The sequence below is a fragment of the Vombatus ursinus genome, unplaced genomic scaffold, assembly GCF_900497805.2.
Source record: "Vombatus ursinus unplaced genomic scaffold, bare-nosed wombat genome assembly UNPS02014770.1, whole genome shotgun sequence".
Lineage (NCBI taxonomy): Eukaryota > Metazoa > Chordata > Mammalia > Diprotodontia > Vombatidae > Vombatus > Vombatus ursinus.
In genome coordinates, this window is record NW_020954548.1 from 2,759,867 (window position 1) to 2,781,036 (window position 21,170).

Here is a 21,170-nt window from a genome sequence, read left to right on the forward strand (position 1 = left end):
GAAATTCCATTAGCATTTCATGTATATATGGCATCTGATGATGTTAACAATTTAGAGAGCAATCTGATATTTCTTTTACACAGCTCACTATCTACAGTTCTGTTCTCTTCTGGGCAAAGAAACAGAGACAACCTTATGCAATTGGGCAACAATTAAGATTGTTGTTGACAGGCCTGTGACTTCCAGCCAGAGACTAACCAACTTCCTATAACATAGAACTGAACAAAGTGAATAATAATGCTGAAATATTTCAAGAAGTCTTGGGTTAAAGCATTTTGGATTTGATGCCTTTATGGTTAGCTTTCCCACCTGTTGGCTGTCTTGAAATATCCTGTTTTTATCATGCTCCTAAGGGCAATTTTAGAGCTTTTTAGTATGTTTCTTGAAGTTCAACTAGATGAGTTTGAAATACATCCTAGCACTAAATCTTCCTACAGTATACTTCTATGAAGTTCTTTGAGCAAGGCTAGAGAAACAGCCCCATGTTCCACAAATGTATAAGGCAGCAAATATTGCTGTCTAAATTTATTTTACCAATGCTAGTGAACATTGCCTCTTGTGACTTCCCACGTCTCTAGGCCAAAATTATTTGCAAAATGACCTATAGTCATTTAAAGACCCAGGTCACACACTAACACAAAGTTTTGTAAAACAAAAATAAAAGTTAGACCTTATTCATTTAGCAAGGCCTAACAGCCCTTTTGTGTAGATATTGTCCAGGATGTTAATATTCATACCCAACTTTATGTCTCAGTCCATGCCCACCTGATATCATTTTAACTGCTTGATAATTTTCTACTGTAGAGACCTCTGTGCCTCATCTTTCAGGGTTTTGAGGGTGACAAGATTGGGGGAAGACAGCACAGAGTCTTAGAATGCCAACTATCCGTTTTACTGATACAAAACCAAAAATAACCAGGCAGCCTTTTTGATATGTGAACATGGCCTCAACCACCAGCTAGGACAGAATTATGTTTTTCATTGTAGGTCAGTAAATGCCTTACTCAATGTCTTCTGCAAGCCAGTGACAGAGTAAGTCAATCCATGCTCTTTCTACTGGGAGACATTTTCTCAATATATGTTATTTTTGACTTATGTAAGCTGTAAGTAAGCATGATTTGTAGTCAACAGCTCAAGGTTTTATTTATACCTTTATTGTGGAAGATCTAATTTGTTGGTTTAAGTCAGACCTTTTGCTCCAAGTGTCAATGTCTGAAATTATGTGAGGTTCCCTTATAAAATGCAAGATGTGTGAAATTCAATCATATTTGTGGAAATTCAAACATTTTAACTTGCACTTCAATGAAAGAAGATCATTTAACAAATGATTATTCTTAAAAAGTGAAGTAAAAACTTGTGGGTGACCGACTTTTTATACCCTGAGTAAATATTTGTGTATTTGATCTTTAACATATACACATATGCTCCTACTCAGTTCTCTTGAAGCAATAGTTAAATATTCCATATATACCCACAACAGGAGTAGGTTCTCATGGGAACAGAGGAATGTCCTATGTATCCTTAAGTACAGGATAGAGAGTAGTACGGGTAGAGAATTACCTTTCTAGAGAATGCATATTGGGATGCTGCACCGTTCACTGACACTGAGTAAGGAGAATATATCTTTCTTTGCTCTTATTGGAAGTATTTCCTTTTCTTTTTTCCTGGCAGCTATGCAGAATGTCGCCACGTGTAGGAATCTCGTATTCTAAGGACAGCATGAAAGGGTGAGTAATGGTGACACAATGTTGAAATTTCAGTCAAGAAAATGTAGGTTTGGATCCCATGTCTGACACTAGTCCCTGTGACTGGGACAAGTGACTTACCCTCTATGAGCCTAAGTTTTCTCATATGTACAACCATTTGTTGGAAAGAACCATTTTTGGTCTTTTTTGTATCTATAACACTTAGAAAAGTACCTGGCACATATTAGTTGATTAGTAAATGTTTGTTTACTTGACTTGACTTATTATTAGGTTCACATGAGATAAGGAATCCTGGATCTATCACTTACTACCTGTGTGACTTTGAGCAAATCAGCTAATTTCTCTGAGTTTATTTCCCAATCTGCAGAATGAATGAGTTAGAATGGATGACCTCTTGTGTCCCTTCCAGATCTAAAACTATGATCCTACATACATAAAGCATTTTATTGGTGTCTCTACAAATATTGGCAACAGTTACTTGTTTATGTTTTTGTTAACATTATATTAACATAGCTACCCAGGGGAGGTAGAGGGAATGGAGAAGAAGAGAATTGAACCAGTTCCTTACTAGGGGGAAAAAGAAAATGAAGTACTTTCATTTAGTGCCATTTGGGGGCCTACTTTATATTCTTATTTTTACAGTGTGATAACCAGTCCTTGAGACATAGCCAAACCATTGTAGAACATACAAGAGATGAAAGATGAGAAGATAATCAATAGGATTAGTCTTGTAGGACTGGTATACCCCACATCCATCTTTGGGTTTAAAGCTACTCACTGATTGAGAAGGATGTTTTTGAAAGTAGAAGGATTTGTGTTTTATTACCACAACTGTTGCCTTATAAAAGAGGTGGCAAAATGGAGAAATCATTTCCTACCTTGATAAATACTGCCCTGAAGTGAGATTGGTGACTCCCTCATCCATGCAGTTCATGGTACTGGGAATGAGTGCAAGTTCTGGCTGGACCATGGTGGCTGTGGCAATGGCCCTTGCTACCAGTTCCATTGCATCCTGCACATAATGTTCAAAGATGGACTGGGTGGTCTTGCCATGAGCAATGAGGCCCAGAGGCAGACCTTCTGTCCTCAGTTCCTCCACATTCTGGGAATCCCCAAGTACCCAGTGGAGCTCCAGAGGCATCCCTCCAAACTGGGTGGTGATTTCAAAAATCCTCCGGATGCTTTCCATGTCACAGCCAAACATCACCATAGTGGGTGTGGTGTCCTTAATGATCTCAAGCTGGACTTGCAAGAAGCTCAGTAGATCTTGCCTCGAGGAGAGATTGGCTGTGATATTGATAATGGATCCCAGGTGGAACTTGGCACTCTGCTGGGTGAGGAAGAGGAAGTCTGTGATGTTCCAATCTTCCTGGCATAGCAGCAAGCTGAAATTGTACCAGTTGTTCATGGTCAGGATTGAGACAGTGACATCAGCATCAGAACTTAATGAATTTTCTAAACTCAGCTGTAGGTGAAGGGGATTCTGTATTTAAAAATATGAAAAAGAAGAATTAGAAAGCTTCAGTGGCTTCTTGCAGCCTTCTGAATCATGTCTAAATTCCTTCATGATCTGACTCCATCCTACTGCTCCAGTCTTAGCTCCCACTGGTCAATCTGGATTATTTGCCATCTCCCAAATACATCCTGCACTCACCTACCTCTCTGTCTGCTCACCTCTGAAACCCTCCATATTATCTCTGCCTGTTGACAGCCAATAAACACACATTTTAATAGCACCTGCTATGCACTAGGCACTACGCAAGGTGCTTGGGATACAAAGACAAAAATGAAATGTTCCCTGCCCTCAAAGACATCCTGTTGATTCTTCCAGGACCAGCTCAAATGCTATCACCTCCCCCGTGAAGCTTTCCTTGAGCCCTTCAGCCAAAAATGATCCCTCCCTCATCTGGCCCCTAACATTTTGTACCACTCTTATGCACATTAGCACTGGACTAAATTTGTGTACATATTTAATCACCCTAACTAGACTGTAAGGCCTAAAGCCTCTGCTTTATTTGTATCTCCTTCAGTTCCTAGCACAGTGCCAGAGGTAGCATGGTGCAGTGGTAAGAGTTTGGCTTTACATGTTATATCCCCACCCATTAAAACAAATTATATGTTATATTTTCTCAGCAGAATTTAAGCTCCTTGAGGGCAGGGATTATTTCATGTTTACATTTGTATTCCCTAGTACCTAGCGTGATGCCTGACACATAGTAGGCACTTAATAGTGTCATAGCTAATGTTGGTTAATTTGAATCGCTAGATTTAAGAGATCTGCCTTTGACATAATAGCTATATGACCATGAGTCAGTCTCTTAGTCTTTTTCACCCTCAGTTTCCTCCTCTGTAATACAGGAGTATTAATAGCTGCAATACTTCTCACTGTGTTGTTGTGTGGATTAAATGAGATAATATGTGTAAAGCATTTTACAAAATTTAAAATGCTATATAAATGTGAGCTATTATTATTGTATATACTGGGCATTTAATAAGTGGGCATAGAACAAATGAATTATAGAAGAAAACTATGGGGGACAAAAATCTTAATGGTGTTTTTTTTTAAATTTTTTCCCTCTCCCCATCCCCTGCAAGGTTTAAATAGGTCTCATAAGTGGTATTAAATACAACAAAAATCATTCCTTCCTCATATCTTGTTAAGTAAATGGAAATTGTACATGCATATAGTAAAGGATGTAATTCTAACCATTGTTGCAGCTTCACACCAAAAAAACAAAACAAAACAAAACAAAATGAACCAAAACCCAACTGTCACATCATGTTGTTTAATTTTAGTGCTCTATGTTGGGTCATGCACCATGAACTAGGAATTCAGTGAAGAATCCAAAGCACTCCGTCTCCCCACAAGCAACATTAGCCAAAGGTACCATCATAAAAAAGCTTATTTATAAGCAGCCCATTTGTAGTATGTAATTGGCAATTAAATTAAATTCTACTCTTTCCAAGGACAGATTTATGATCAGCCCATGATATAAATCTATAGGGTGGGATAAGAAAAGCAAGCAATTATAGATGTTCCACATTGGGGGGTAATCTCTTCCTTCTTAGTGAATGGGGAATCTTTTCGCACAAGAGAATTCAATGGAAGTAAACATCTTAAATGGATCAGTGGATTCCTGCTGTACAGATATCATAAAATCAACAAAATGCATGTAGACTCACTTTCTCAACAGGTCTCCCCTAAGGCTTCCCTGTTGGTACAGTTTGTGGTATTTGCATGCTGAGCAGAATTCATATCAACTGAAAGGGGGTAATTCCAGCTGGGGGAGGTGTTTATATTTGCTGAACTCCTGTCTCCCTTTTAGAAGACCTCTCTCTTCACTCCTACTGTTTCTCTCTCTCTCTTTCTCTGTCTCTGGCAGTTTTGGCACTCAGCTTGTCATCAAATCAGCTGTGGTGAGGAGAGAGCCCAATGATAGCTTCACAGGGGACAGCTCAGGACACCACAAGGCTACTGCGGGGAATCCACTGCTTTGGCTAGGCCAAACATGGAGCAAATCCGTCATCTTTGTAGCCTCCTAGCTTAGCTCTTCTTGCCAGTTAGATCTTATATTACTAGAACAAAAATTCTATAAAAATGTGAATGTAACAAATTAAAAATTGCATTGATTGCTGAGATCTCACCATGTCTAATAGTATGCAAACCCAACAATATCCTCTCACCTGGGCTATTTTCTGATCTGCTGCCACATGCATAATCCTTCCCCTCCCCTCATACCAACCCCTTGCTCAGAGACATGTAATCAAATCAACATTGCCATCACTCCTGGGGAAAGCCTGCCAATCAACTGCCAGACTATTTCACTCACTGTCTTTGACTCCTCAGATCAAAACATCCTTCCCTTGGCCATCACTTTCATATATGTATTATTTTGCTCAATTAGAATGTAAACTTTATGAAGGCAGAAAAATTCCACTTTTGTCTCTTTCCCTTGCACTTGGCATAAGTGCTGAATATATGCTTTTAAATTTATTCATTATCATGTTTTCTGACTTTCAGTGCTCATTTCCATTAAATGACTTGTCTAAGTTCACACAGGTAGATAGGAAGTGTCAGAGGTGGGATATGAGCCCATGTCCTCTGATGGCCATTACCATTTCTACTGTACCATGCTACCTCTATTAGTGGCCAGGATTCAGTTCTAGATCTCTCTGCAACGGAGGCTGTCTCAGAAGGCTTCCCTTTCTTGTTTAAAATTCTCAGCAATGGCTCTCTCCTATATCATGAAATCATAGACTCTCAAATTTGGAAAGGTCTTTGGAGGTCATCTAGTTCAGAATTGCAAACTTGCTGCCCTGCTGGTAGCCTGCAAAACTCTTGAGTGTGGCCTGAAGCAGATTATAATATAGTTGGGAAATGTTTAACAAAATAAATAAAAATGCAATACCATATAGGTGATATTAATTTATACTTTTGATGTCAATATACACCCATAGGGATCCATTTCTATTTGAGTTTGACACCACTGAATCTAGTCCAATCCCTACCAGATACAGGACTCCCTTCTACAATACACCCAGTGTTCTTCTAGCCTTTGTTTGAATGGACTCCCAACTCCTTTGTATGGATCTCATACCTCCTCACAGGAATATCTCTAGAACTCCAAAACACAACAACTGACCTACCCTATATGGGAGTCTCCCTAGCTATAGGCTTGTCTCTCCTGGTTACTTATCCCAAACCCTAGGGCAGCTAGGCTTCTTAGTAGATAGACCTCGGGTGAACATTTGTTTTGCCTGCTCTTCTCACTAAACAAAAATGGTGGCTGCTGCTCTTTGTTTATCTTCTCCAAAAAGTTTTGTCAGGGAGGTAGTCATCCCTACCATCTCTCTCCCTACAAAGCTATTTCTAAGTGTAAACATTACATTTACTCAGTCGTCCACAGCAGGACCAGGACAATAGTGATTTACCTCCCTGGGAAAAGTATCATTCATGTACATTTCCATGAGTCCAAGCTCTGCAGCTTACTGCTTATGTGTCTTTGGAGGAGTCTTCGCATCTCCTGGAGCCCCGGTCTCTGTCTGTAAAATGAGCTCTTTGGAATAAATGATCCCTAAGGTTCCTTCCTGTTTTCGCATCCTATGATTAATGTGTGTGCCCTTTAGGGATGGAGGGAACAGTGTTCAGAAACATAGTTCTTTCCTTTTTTTTCCATCTAAAAAGGCTCCTTTAAATTTCTTTTAAGGCACCTCTCATCTCTCTTGCTCCTTGTTTACACTATTCAATTGTTGAGTAATCCCTTTTCTAATGTACTTCAGAGCAAATTTCAACTTTACATTATTTCTTTCTCTTGTAAGGTAGAGCACAGATGTTATCTAACTGCTTGCTACAAGATAATTCAAAAAGCTTTGTCCTGGGGGATGCATTTTTCTAAGAGTAAACTATACCAGGAGTTTGTCAAATTTGATGGTGGATACATTTTAATGGAGCCAAAAGGGGGCTACTGTAATTGCCCAATCTTCAATTTATTGCTCTGGACTCCCTGAATAGCTCTGCTGGAGGGTTTTTTTGTGGATGGGGAAGAGTTCGACTGTTAATGAAATTGTTTAATCCAGAAAGTTTAAAGCAAGTCAAAGGAAGAAACTGGGAAGGAGGCACAATCTAAGATGCTGATTCTGACAATCTTTGCAAAATATGAAATGCCAATAAAGATTAAAAGGCTAAGAATTAGTGAAGGTAGCTGCATGCATAATTTTCTCTCTGGAGTACACTGGGGTTATTTCCAATTAATGGTTATGAATCCAAATGGGCTAATTAGTGAGGAGATCTAGTCCTAACATAGGTGTATAGCATTTATTCTTATACTTGATCACCTCAGTGACCCACTGGGAGAGATCCTGACACCATCCTCTGATTTCTACATTGTGATGAAAGTGGTAGGGTCAGTAGGATGAGGGAGGCAAGTAGGTGCCTTGGATGAACCAAGTCTTTGAACTTACTGGTGGAAGCAATGGCGGGGGTGGGGTGGGGAAGAGGAGGGTTATAGGGAGCAGCTTGTCTGTAGTATGACAACTGCATGGCAGTATTGGATGAGAAGGGGCTACTCCCCATAGCTCTCTTGGATTAGGCCTATTAGAAAGGCAGGTAGGTAGCACAGTGGATAGAACACTGGAACTGGAGTCAGGAAGACCAGAGTTCAAATCCAGACCTAGATACTTACTAGTTCTGTGACCTTGGCCAGTGAATTAATCTCTGTTTGCCCCAGTTTCCTTATCTGTAAAATGAGGAAAATAATAGCTATTGGGAAGATCAAATGAGGTAAGGATCAAATGAGATAATAATTGTAAAGCACTTAGTATAGTGACTGGCACATAGTGCTATAGAAATGTTTGTTGTTGTTGTTGTTGTTAAGTAAAGAAAACCAAGACAGGTCTGGGATTTCAACGGGAATACTGCCTCCTGTCAGGGACTGTATCTCCTGACATTCTTATACCACATACTCATGTACATGGATACATACAAAATATTATAGGATTTCTATGCCATAAACTTTAATTGAGAAAAACAAACAAATGAATATAGTGATAGCTTTTTATTTATTTTTAGCTTTTCCTCTTTTTAATTTATGGAAAAAAAAGAATTTCCATAGCATAGCACAATAAAAAAGACAATTGTACATGAAACTGCAAATCTACTATGCACAACTTGATATTCCTTTCAAATATACAACAAAATTATTATGTCAATTTTTAGAAAAAAATTTTCTTCCCTCTACCCTAAGATGGCTACCATTAGACACAAATAGATATATGTGTGTGTATGTATATATGTATGTATGTATGTAAAAAGATTCTAACAGTTTTTTTCTCTGAAGATAGCACTTTTCGTCATATGTTAATTTTGGTATTTAACTTCACTTCCCAAAATATTCTCCCTGCCTCCCCACTCAGAAAGCTATCTTTTATAGCAAACAATAAAAAATAAACAATTCAGCAAAACTAATCAACCCATCAAGCAAGTCCCACATTTTATGCAATATTCCATACCTTATGCTGTTAACTGTAAAAGAGACAACAGGCTACTTCTTTGCTTTCCTTGTTTTACCCAAGATACCCAACACATCCAAAACAGAACTCATTACATTTCTTCTCAAACCTGCTCCCTTTTGAACTTTTCTATTATGGTCAAGAGCTCCACCATCCTTCCAGTCACTCAGATTGCAAACCTCCATGTTATCCTTAGTTTCTAAATCCCTCTCACCTCAGACATCTGACCATATATAACCTTTCCTCATCACTACTCTATGTCCCCTTCTCTCCCTTCATACTACCATTACCCTTATCCTCTCAAATATTAAAGTTGCTCCTTCATTGGTCCACCTGCCTCAAGTTTCCCCACTCCAATCCATTCTTCATACAGCATAGGTCTAACTATGTCACTCCTTCCCTCCCCACCTTACTTCAGTCATTTCTGTTTGCTACAGGACCAAATATATACTTATCTTTTTGGCATTTAAAGCGTTTTACAGCCTGTACTCTTCCTATATTTCCAGTCCATTTAGCCAACACTCTGCTTCACACATATCATCCAGACACAATGAATTACTTGCTATTCCTCATTTTGGGTCTCTGCACCTTTACATTGGCTGTCTCCCATGGAATGCTCTCCCACCTTGTGTTCCTTAGAATGCCTGCCTTCCTTCATGACTCATCTCAAGCATCACCTTCTGCAGGATGTCTTGCCCAGTCTTCCCAGCTGCTAGCTTTTCCCTCTCCAAGGTCACCTTCCACCCGCCCTGTAAACCACTTGTATATAGACATATTCATATTGTTTGCTCCATTAGAAAGTAAACTCCCTGAGGATGAGGCCTGTACTTGCTTTTTCTTTGTATCCCTAGAGCTTAGCACAGTGCCTGATAGTAGTAAACCCTTGAAAAAATTTGTTGGTTGATTTAAGGATAGCAAAGGAAGGCAAATGAGACTGTAACAGTGGGAAGAGCAAGAGGCCTCAGTTGTAACCTGGATTTGAGTCCTGACTCTACTATTGTGTAATTTGTTTCTTTCCTCTAGGCCTCAGTTTCCTCTTTTGTAAAATGAAGAGATCTAGACTAGATGATCCTCAAGGTCTGTTCATTCTTTAAATTCTAAGATCTTATACCATAATGGAAATATTAAGGGATGATATGAGTAGAGGTGAAGGTAGACGGGGATGTAGAAATGATGGCTAAGGAATAAGAGTAGGAAGAACTTGGGCTAACCAGATGTGCTGCTATAACCTGAGACAAGTAGGTGGTACAGTGAATAGAGTGCTGAGCTTGGAGTCAGGAAGACCTGAATTTAAATTCATGTTCAGAAACTCACTAGATTGTGTGACTCTGGGCCACACAAGTCACTTAACTTCTGTTTGCCTCAGTTTCCTCATTTCTAAAATAGGGATGCTAATAGCACCTACCTTGAAGAGCACTTAGCATAGTGCCTGTCACACAGTAGGCACTATATAAATGTAATATTATTATTAATATTACCTGTAAGCAGATTTTGGGTGAGTATAATCTCAACTCCAATGGGATGACCTTTCAGTATTCAGTCTGAGAAATACTGATTTGTTACCACATTTATACTCCCCTTTCTAGCTCAGCTCTATTTCAAACGTCCTCTCTTTTGCTGTGTATGGTGGATATGGGAAGCAACAAAATTTACTAGAAACAATATTGCTATTGGTGATAGGAGAGACCTTTGAATCCTGCCTCTGACACTTGCTAGTGTTATGACCATGAACAAGTCATCTAACCTCTGTAAGTCTGTTTCCTCTTCTGTGAAATGGGTTTAATAGTACCAACAGTATCTACTTCATAAGATTGTTGTGAGGATCAGATAAGATCTGGTACCTTGTATATCTTTTCTAGGTCACATGATGAACAAATTAGGGGACTAGAAATTTTCTCTGATCCCCTCAATCTCTCAGACCTCTTTAAATCAGAAATTATGCACCTAAGAAAGATAAAGAAACTTCAGTTGTCTCCACAATTTGGGACACGTAGAGTCTGAAAGAAGGTTAAAATGCGCACACACACACACACACACACACACACACACACACACATCCCATGAACCAGCATCTACACTGAGCTCATTAAGCATCCCTCCCCCACACTCCATGCTACCAGCAGGGATGCGGACCCACAGGATCCTAAAACAAGTGTCAACCCCACATCTGGGTCTCTCCTTTCTTTTTCCAGTGCAATGAAGATCTCGACTCCAGGCTGAGAAAGTCTACTTGGGTCAGAATAGATAGCCGCCGCAGAGCTCCAGACTTCAGAAGTGGGGCAACACAGATAGCACTGCAGCGTGCAGAATTCTGGGCTGCAGAAGATCTCTGTAGGAGAGCCAGGAACAGAGGGAAAGAGGCAGAGCCTGGATCTGGACTGGAAATAGAGATCAGCACCCTGCCCGCCTCCTTCGTCCCACAGCCTCATCGACCCAAACTACAAAAATCAACTCATAGCACCAGCATGGCAGTAGGTGCTGTGCCAGAGGACGGAGGAACAGAGGGAGTAAGACAAGACATTGCGACAGGACAAAGTATGTGTGCATGGATGTGCAGCCCTCCGCTAAGCCCGAGGGAAAGTAGTCAGCAACCAGCTGGGGCCTGGTATGGTCACCCAGATGTCGTGTGGGTCAGAGACCTAGATTGGAGAACCATGAATTGCTCGGTGTGGGAGGAGGCTGAGATGCTTTGAGGTCCCAAGGAAGCCACCATCAGAGGGAAGGGAGTTGGAAAGTCAGAAAAAGACTGAAATTACCAAAGATGTCAGGAAGAAGAGAACTCAAAGATCTTTGAACACAAGCAGATAAATCAACAGAGACAACATTAATTGTAGAAAGACATATGGCTTCCAGGTATGAGTTCAGGAATCTATGAATGAATACTTCAAAACAAAGGGAAATCACCCAAATTCCACAGGGTAGAATTTGAGAATAAGGAACCATCACACGCTGTTCCTGAGTGGTTTAAAAGAGAAATGATAATTATGAGGGCAGAATTTAAGTCCTACACAGCAAAACTAATGGACAAGATAGAAAAACAAACAAACAAACTTGTATCTGCAATGGCAAATCTCACCAAAGAAACGAAAGAGAAAAGAATAGATTGGAAATACAAGAAGAACAATCTAGAAAAAGAAAAGCAAAACCCAATAACATTAAAAAAATATAGTCACTATGCAAGCACTAAATGCAAGTTAGTTATTATGTGAAATGGGGGTATAGTTGGAATGATTAAAAAACTAGAATTATTTCTTTGAATGGAAAGTTTGATTCTATCTGTATCCAACTCAAATTCCTTCTGGATAGAAGAGTCTAAAGGAAAAATTAAGACTCAAACTAAGATAATTTATTAAGAATTTATTTAGTACCTACTGTATACCCAGAAGATTGCTATGGGAGATGTATTGGTAACAGAAAACCCAGTCTCTAAATTTAAGAACCTGGTAGTCTGGTACGGAAGGCAAGACTTTTCACACATGTAGCAGTTAAAGACCAACATAAAGCAACATATCAATTAAATATCAGAATAAGTGTTTTAGACAATAAGTATAATCAGAGCTTGCAGAAGGGTTAGTTCCATATGGCCTGGAATGGTGGAGGAAAAGGTTCATGAATAAGAGAAGGAATGAAGGCATTATGGGATTGAGAGCAGCATGAGCAAGGATGCAGAGATGGGAACAAACCTGTTGTGCTTCTCTAAGAGCAAGCAGACTTTTTTATTAGTTGAAGTGGAGAAGTTATGTTGTGGAAGATAGGGTATTAAGTCTGGATATTGTGGGTCCAGATAATAAGGGGCCTTAAAAACCAGAATGCAAAATTTAGATTTTTTTGCCCCTTTAGGTATGGGAGATCAAAATAAGATCTTGAGTGGGGAATGATGTGATAAAAATAATATTTCAGCTAGGTAAATCTGATGGTGATTAGATAAATGATGTTTCAGTTAGATAAATAGGATGGATCTGAATGGGGAGAGACTATTGATAGGGAACCTAGTTAGGAAGTGATTGCAATAATTCAGATAGAAGATGATAAGCGGTGAACAAGGATAATAACAGTGGATAATGAAAGAAAAAGGATTGATGAGAGATATTCCAAAGTTAAAAACAAAATGACTGTCTGAATAGATGTGAGAGTAGCTAGGTGACGTGGTGGCTGGAGTGTTTGACTTGGCATTGGGAAGAGCTGAATTCAAATCCTGCCTCAGATAATTGACTGGGTGATTGGGCAAATCACTTAAAAATCTTTGAACTTTAGTCTCCTCATCTGTAAAATGAGGGAGTTGGACTTTCTCTAGGGTACCCTTGTTTTTGCTTTTTGGTAAGGCAATTGGGGTTAGGTGACTTGCCCAGGGTCACACAGCTAGTAAGTGTCAAATGTCTGAGGTTGGATTTGAACTCAGGTCCTCCTGACTTCAAGGCTGGAGCTCTGTCCACTGTGCCACCTAGCTGCCCCTAGGGTCTCCTTCTAAGGTCTCCTTTAGCTCTAAATCTATGCTCCTTTGAGAACAAGAGTCAAAGTCTAGAAGACTATGGGAATAAGAAAAAAAAACTTGCAAGTTCCCTTCTGTCTCTGTCTCTGTCTCTCTCTGTCTCTCCCCCCGCTCCTTCTCTCTCTCTCTCTCTCTCTCTCTCTCTCTCTCTCTCTCCACCAAGAAATTCATGAACTCCAACCCTTACATGTCCCAACAGAAGCTTAGAGAGATGTGAGAGGAGAGGATGCTCTTGCCCTTTGATGGCTTCAATTTCTCTCTCCCACATCTTAGTAAATATATATCCTCTTTGAAAACATCTCCCTTTCTCTTTTCATCTTTTCAACTTCTCTTTGTTTCTTTTCTTTCTTATTTTTGTCCCTCTTCTTCCTCCTTCTGAAAGTCAAAAGCCTTGTAACAGGAAGGAGTTATGCCAATCTCCCCCATTCCAATATCAGGCTCTTACCCCCTGATAAATGATGAGATTAGAACTCTTCAGCTGCTTCATAAGAATATGAAGGATTCTTCACATCCAAATATCTATACCAGAGATTCAAGGCTAACTTTGCCCAAACCTGTCACACAGGGCCAGGAAAATTCTTTCTCTAAGAAGGCTCACTAAATCAGCATTATTGAGTCAATAAAAAGCTCCAATGGAGAGGGAGATGAGGAGGCTTTATGTCCTCCTCCCTCTGAATTGGGTAGTGAAATTAGGCTAATTAGATTGTATGAGCACTAGATAGCACCAGACAAATAGATAAACAAATAAATTTGGTCCCAGAGAGCTACCCAGGGGTGAGATGTGGTCCCTGCTAATGAATAAAGATTTGCCCACTGCAATCACATTCAATCCTTAAACACAGCTCTATTGGGAAATCCCAGATGTTTAAGTCAATCCCTTCGCTGACTTTAAGGGCAAGTTATTATTAAACTATTTTGCGTGTTTGTCCATGTAATATAGGAGCAGTTGAGGTGTCTGGGAATTATTTTCCAGTTTTCTTGAATCTTAATAAATAAGAAATGAACAAAAACCCTTCCCCAATTAAGTCTCCATGGAACACTTGCAAGTCTTTTTTATTTTTTTGTTTTGCCAATTGGGTTTATTATAGCAGTCTATTTTAGTTGTTGACATCAGGAATTCATTTTTGGTGTAATAGCTTATACTCATGTTGACTTTTCCTAAGGTTTGCTAATAAGAATAGAAACCATCAGAAGATTCATGTGAATATGGAAATTAACCCAAATCACACAGGGTAGGACTTTTTATAGGTTATATTGAAAAAAGCATATGCCTCATTTACTGGGAGGAAACAGAATTGGCACTAATATGTTTATAACTTCATGAATAAATTTGGCAAATTTTCAATTCTACAAATATTCTTTATTTTTGAGGTTAAAATGCAGCATGTTTTATGTATGGGATGAACAGGAAGCCTACCTGATATTTGTCAGATAAGGGATGAAGGGACACCATCATTGGCAAACCCAACAGATGTGAATAAACTGTTGTTTTGTTGATTGCATTGTTATTAGAGAATGGATCTTTTAATGTTCAATATTCACTAAGAGCTTACTATATATAGATCACAGTGCTCAGTTCCAGGAGAAATAAAACATTTAGATAAGCCCTCATAGTTTTCATTCCACCTCACTATACCCTAATATTTCCTTATGCATCCTCTCTCTGAGCATGTAGTCTAGTCTATCCTTTTACAAGCCATCATCATCTTTCACTTTTACTACTACTGCAAATGCTTTCTAATTGATCTCTCTAACTCAGTGTCTCTCTTTCCTAGTCCATCCTCCGTAATCTGTCAAATTAATATTTTTTTTTGTCTAGGCAATGGGGTTAAGTGACTTGCCCAGGGTCACACAGCTAGTAAGTGTTATGTGTCTGAGGCCGGACTTAAACTCAGGTCCTCCTGAATTAGGGCCAGTGCTCTAAACACTGCACCACCTCACTGCCCCCAACTTAATATTCTTTAAACACAGACTTGACAATGCCATAGTAGCACCCTACTCAAAGTCTTCAGGCATTTCCTGTTGCCTCTAGGATAAGATACAATTTCCTTAGTGAGAGAAAATGGAAATGATAACGGAAGGTTCAGTTTAAGGAAACAGCAAAGGATGGCCATTACCAAGAGAAAAGCTAGTGAGAAGTACACTGTTGGTAAAGTACTTAGAGTTGACTTAAGAAGGTAAGGGTTGCTGAAATAACAGTTTTGATTTGTAGCCAAGAAGGGGTAGAAGTGAGAACTAGAAAGAAAACTGCCTCTCCTTTCTTGTTCTGTGGGAATATAGGTGATTGAAAGTTAGAATTTAGCCTGGGCATGGAAGTAAAATGATCTGAAATCCAGAGAGGAGATTAAGTGATCGAGATAAAGTGATAAAGATCCACCACAGGGGTGTCACCACACAGATAAGCTAAGGCACTCGTTTGTCCTTCATTCTCAAAGAGGACCAATGACATGAGGGTGATGCCTTGTCTTGCAAGTGAATTGGATTTAAGTGAGGCAGAGCCGTGCAAAGGCATCGAACTTTCTTTCTCCTCCAGAGTCATCGGAGTCCAGTGACAAGACATAGGTCAAGATGAATGGCGATGACCCCAGATGCAGTGGCAGACCTTGGCCTTTTTAAGTTAAGGTTTTTCCCAGGTCTCAGTTTATCTGAGGCAATGCGCATTCAGTAATTAAAGGCTAGGTAAGAATTGAGGCAAAAGATGGCCTAGTTTGTCTTCGCAAAAGAATCATTCTGGGAGGGGAAGACCCTCAAGGTTTTGTGCTTGAGGGGAGAGTTGAAAATGGAGTGAAAGTAGGAGCAGTTCCAGCCTCCCTATGAAGCTGCTTCAGTTGTATAGGCAGAAATGAGCCTCAAGAGATCAAGAAGTCTGTTAACAATCTGTCCTGAACAGAAGAAGGCTGTGATAAGGAAATGAATATGTGACTTTCCAACCCCCAGTAAAAAGGAAGTGCATTTTTTTATATTTGAAGTCGTTGGATGAGTGGCCTCTGGGTAACAATGGTTTTAACTCAATGTTAAAGTTTACATGCCATATTTTCAAATGCTGTGTGGACTCATTCTACTTTAAAGCTACAGAGAACAAGTCATTTTCTGAATGCTAAGGATTTTCAAAGAAAAGTAAATCCTTTTACTTTTGACAGAGGTTTTGGCCAGATTGAAGGTCAGATGATTGTATATTTAACACCTCGCAAATGATTTACAAGATGAGGAGAATTTATTCAAATATATTTCAACTGAAGTTATAAAAGTTCTCAGTAAAAAACATGCATACTATCTCAGAAATGGAGATGTTTTTAATTAAACTGTCTGGTGTACCAGCTAAAATTCCTATAGAAATGTGATTACTTTGTTTCAATTCAGCTTGGAGCTATTATTAAAGATGGCTTATGTCACATTCCAATGTCTTTCATTGTACTAAGAATTAAAACTCAGCTAAATGTTCATGATTTTTCATTTCTAAACACACCCTTGACCTGATACTAGAGTTGACATAAACTATTTAGTTTTTATTGATAGTTAAAGTTTTTTTTAACTTTTAAGTAATTGTCCATTTAATACGTTATGATGCAATGTTTCATTTATGTACAGACTGGTATTTATATGTCATCAATCTTTGGACATTATTCAGAAGCACTTATCATAGTATCTGACACACAGTAGAAGCTTAATAAATGCTTGTTGTTTTGACTGACAATTATAGGATACAGAAAAATGCTACTGGTTGGCTGCGTTGTCAATCAGCTATCAGGCCAACCAACAACAGTTGTAATTAGTGTTATACTATCTGATTGGCCTGATACTGATTAATAGCTGTTATTCAATGGACATTGAAAGACTCCTCCTCCTCCATTATCCTCCATCCTCTATTAATTCTACATAAGAATAATATCTGGCAGCATAGGTCTGAGGAGGTAAAGCATTCTCATCTTCCATTTGCTTGACAGGAATGCCTACTGAGCACACTCAAGGCAGACCTGACTGAATGCTCACACTGCTGCTTGATATCTCTCTTAAAAAGGAGGCTCTAGAGGAAGCTACGTGGTATAGTGGATGGGCTGGACCTGGTGTGAGGAAGACCTGAGTTCAAATGCAACCTCACACATTTATTAGCTGTGTGACCCCTGGCAAGTCACTTAATCCTTGTCTGCCTCAGTTTCCTCAACTGTGAAATGGATATAATAATAGCACCTCCCTCACAAGGTTGCATTTGTAAAGTGCTCAGCAGCATAATAGGTGCTTAATAAATACTTCTGCCCTTCACAAGTTTGTTCCTAAGTGAAAGTCATAGGACAGTTTTCAGCTGGGACTCAGGTCTATGTGGAGCAATGTCAGGCAGAGAAGGCTCATAGCTCCTGACTACACGGAATTCTTGACTGGCTGCAGGGGTCTAAGCCAGTTCTCCCTTCTGCTGCCTTAGTTAACATTAGATCCTCACCTTAGCTTGTCCTGATAAAGAAACTCCCCCTACCTGAACCTCACCTAAACCTGGTATCCATAAGTGACCCCCAGAACTTTTCCACAACTGGATCTTATCAGGAATACATCCTCCCACATCTGGCACCTATTACTTTATCTCAAGCCCATTCCTAGGGTATGTAATTTTGGCCAACTTTGAGTGTGTTTCTTCCCTGACACATCTGTCTCCCTCTCTCACTGGGTGAGTTTCTTGCATTTGTGAAAATGAACCTCTGTCTGTTTATATTGCCATGAAGTGTTTATGGGTCTTTTGCTTTTTTTTTGCCTGCTTATTGCACTTCATAATAATAAAGCTCATATTTGTGCCAGCTTCCTGAGTACCAATTTCCTGGAAATTTCTGAACCTAGGTCTTTGCTTTAACTTTAACCGTGAGGCCAAATAAAGCAATAAGTCAGTCTAAACATATTACTTCCAATAATAGAAAGAAACAAACCTCTTATTGAGCTACTTTCATTCCTTCTTTCTTGAGATAAATGCAAGTCCATTGAATAACAGAAATAGGATTTGTCTGCCTTTAAAAGCAATCTTGGTAATTTTTCATTTTGAATTCTTTATTCCCAAACTTGTAACTAGTGATGAGGGTTAGAATTTGCTGCAATGCATTTTCTTTCACTTGAACTTCTAGACTTTAATATATAAACACTAGATCCTTAATAAATGCTTATTGATGGACAGAAGATACAGATAATATCATTTTGTTGATGTGAATATTCCCTCCAAAGGTGCAGATAGCAATCCCCAATGACTTAGAAGATGGTCTTCCACAGTTTCTGTGGCTGAAAATTACATCACTCTACAGTCAAAATAGGGGCAAGTCTCTTCATACTTGTCAGGGCTGCTCCTTAGATGACAGAAAAGAGTTTGCCACTAGATCTATAGTTGATGGTTTTCCATCTTGGTAAGACCAGTTAGAAGTTCCTTCCCAATTACATTGACTTCCAAAATTCCAATGTTGCATTAGAAGAGGACCTTAGTGGACTGTTGGACTACGTCTATTTAATGTCTTGTACCTTTCAAGTCCTGGTTTTGTTATTCAAATTCAAAAAGAGAACATATACTAGAAATGATATATTAAGCTCTTAGATTTTTATTTTTTTTTTTTGCAGAATGGTACTTTTTTTTTCTGGACATGTGTTTTCATTCTCATAGGGAGCTCCTAAAGAAGAAACTCCATCTACCACTATATTGGTCACTGTTCTGAAACTTATAATTTTCAATATTTTTCTGGAGCAGTGGAGAGTAGTTAAATGACTTCCCCAGAATCATGCCACCAGTCAGTATGTCATGGGGGAGGGAGACTTAAATTTAGGGCTTCCTGACTCTAGGCCAGGCCAGCCTTTTATCCTTTATGTCATTCTATTTCTCCTCTTGTATATTAGTGATAGAAAATGCTTCCCTCCCTGCATTTCTTAGCTGAGCCCTAATACCAGTAGCTTAAAGAAATGAACAAATTCATGACAGTATATGATGAGTATGTCTATTTTCAAGGTTAACCAATTCTGAATAATATGAACTGTGATGATTAGAGCCATTAGTGCACATGAATAAATGAAAAAGTGTTTGAATCTCTGCAAGTATATATTTCATTTTTACAGCAGAGATCCAGGATCAGTAAAGATGTAGGCTCAGTGAACACTCATTTTCTAACACTTTTAATCACCTCAAAAGTCATTCAATGAAAAAAAATGACCCAAATAGACGCATAAACAGGGCTCTGATTCATGAATTTATTTGCTCATTGTTCTTCTCTACTGAGATGGATTATGCAGTTATAGCACATTTCAAGAACTTTGAAATATCAGTCCCAGCATTCTTGATTAGGCAAAAATATTGTTTTAAGTCAGATGCACTGAATTCCGTGATTCCTCAGCTGACTTTCCTATTCTGTAGCAAGCCATCATTGTACATGTCTTTGCTTTGGTCACCATGTCTTTCTGATGAGACAGATACCTTCACAAAACATCTTTACTGGTTACAATGAATGCATTAATTGCTCTTAGGGATTAAATGAGAGGCAATCTTAAAATCACGGGCACCATTTTTAGGTAGCCTAGCCCCAAAAGGAAGAAAAACAGGGATCCTAAAAGATCTTGTTGTCTCCAGAAAAAAATAGGTTCTGTGATAAGCCTTTATAATACAGTTGAACATCTCAAAACCTCAAATTCATATAATTCATAGTATTGTCCTGGGGTGGGTTTTGACTGAGTCCAAGTTTTACAGAACAAATCTTTTTATTAAGGGGATTTGTTCTGTGAAGTTTGGGTTTAGTCAAAGGGCCACACTTGAGGATCTAGAGGGCCATATGTAGCCCTGAGGCTACAGATTTCCCATGCCTGGTAACCTAAACCCTTCTGGTAGGAAATAGGAAATGTGCTTTCTTTGGTCTTGGTAAAAGGTCTCAGATTTCATATTTTGTTGTTGTTAAGTCATTTTTCCATTGTATCAGACTCTCCATGACCCCATTTGGCTTCTCCAGGTAATTTTACAATGTGGAACTGAGAGGCAATCAAGGTTAAATGACTTGTTCAGGGTCACATAGCTCGTAAGTGTCTGAGGTTAGATTTGAACTCATGAAAATGAGTCTTCCTGAATCTAAACCCCATGTTCTTTCCACTGTAGTACCTAGCTGCCTATTCAGATTTCATATTCTTCTGTTCAATTCCATCTGTTACTAGAGACAGTGAGAGTTCATATACTGATGGTCTCAAACAACCCATATGAACAGTGCTTTGTCAGATATCCAGTTACCATAGGGGAAGAAGAAATAAACAACAGGATAAATGTTATTTTTTTATAACTTTAAAAAATGATTTCTAAAATAAAAAATAAAAAAGTGATTTTTGTAAACTCTCTTCTGACAGAAGCAATCATTTATACTTGCCTTACCATAAAATTTGAATGCTACCAAACAACATAGATTTTTAGTGATTAGAAAAAAAGAACAATTGAATACTGAAAATAATAACAATGCTCTAAGAATACTTCATGCTTAGTAGCTGTCAAAGTGCTGTTATGCAAGATTTCATTCAATAGGGGCACTAATGGTAATGCAAAAATGCCTCAAAATTAGAGATTAGGGCCAGAAACAGAACTGTATCATGATTTAAGGAATTTGATGTTCATTTATGGATTTTTTGTATATAAAAGATAAACCAGGTAGTGTTTATTCATATTACAAAAGTATACTTTTCTTAATGAAGGATTCAAGGTTGAGTAAGTAGCAAGATCCCTTGATGAAATCCACAGACTCTAATACCCCTTTGTATGCAACTCTTCAAAAGTTCTGAAGACCCTTCTAACTCTATGTCTGCGTTCCTAGGAACTTATCTGTGACATAAAATTAGGTTTTCTTTGCATAAATGAGGTTTACTTGTTAAAGATTATGGAATCTTGGTGACCAAAGATAGATTACCTTAATGTTCAAGTACCAAAGGAGATGGCATTAAGATCATAGAGGGTTACACTTGTATTTCCCTATTGGAGTCCCTTA

At 38.8% G+C, this 21,170-nt stretch overlaps 1 protein-coding gene and 1 long non-coding RNA gene across 2 annotated transcripts in view; one reads left to right on the forward strand and one right to left on the reverse strand.

Moving 5' to 3' along the window:
• Window positions 1-21,170, reverse strand: part of GRIN3A (glutamate ionotropic receptor NMDA type subunit 3A) — a 217,483-nt gene that overhangs the window by 154,802 nt on the left and 41,511 nt on the right. Inside the window, exon 3 of the mRNA XM_027863113.1 lies at window positions 2,585-3,189. Coding sequence (XP_027718914.1) covers window positions 2,585-3,189 — 605 coding nt within the window. The remainder of the gene's footprint in view (window positions 1-2,584; window positions 3,190-21,170) is intronic.
• The window catches only part of LOC114043883, a 176,791-nt gene that overhangs the window by 55,947 nt on the left and 99,674 nt on the right, over window positions 1-21,170 (forward strand). Inside the window, exon 2 of the long non-coding RNA XR_003569148.1 lies at window positions 1,672-1,727. This is a non-coding gene — a long non-coding RNA (uncharacterized LOC114043883). The remainder of the gene's footprint in view (window positions 1-1,671; window positions 1,728-21,170) is intronic.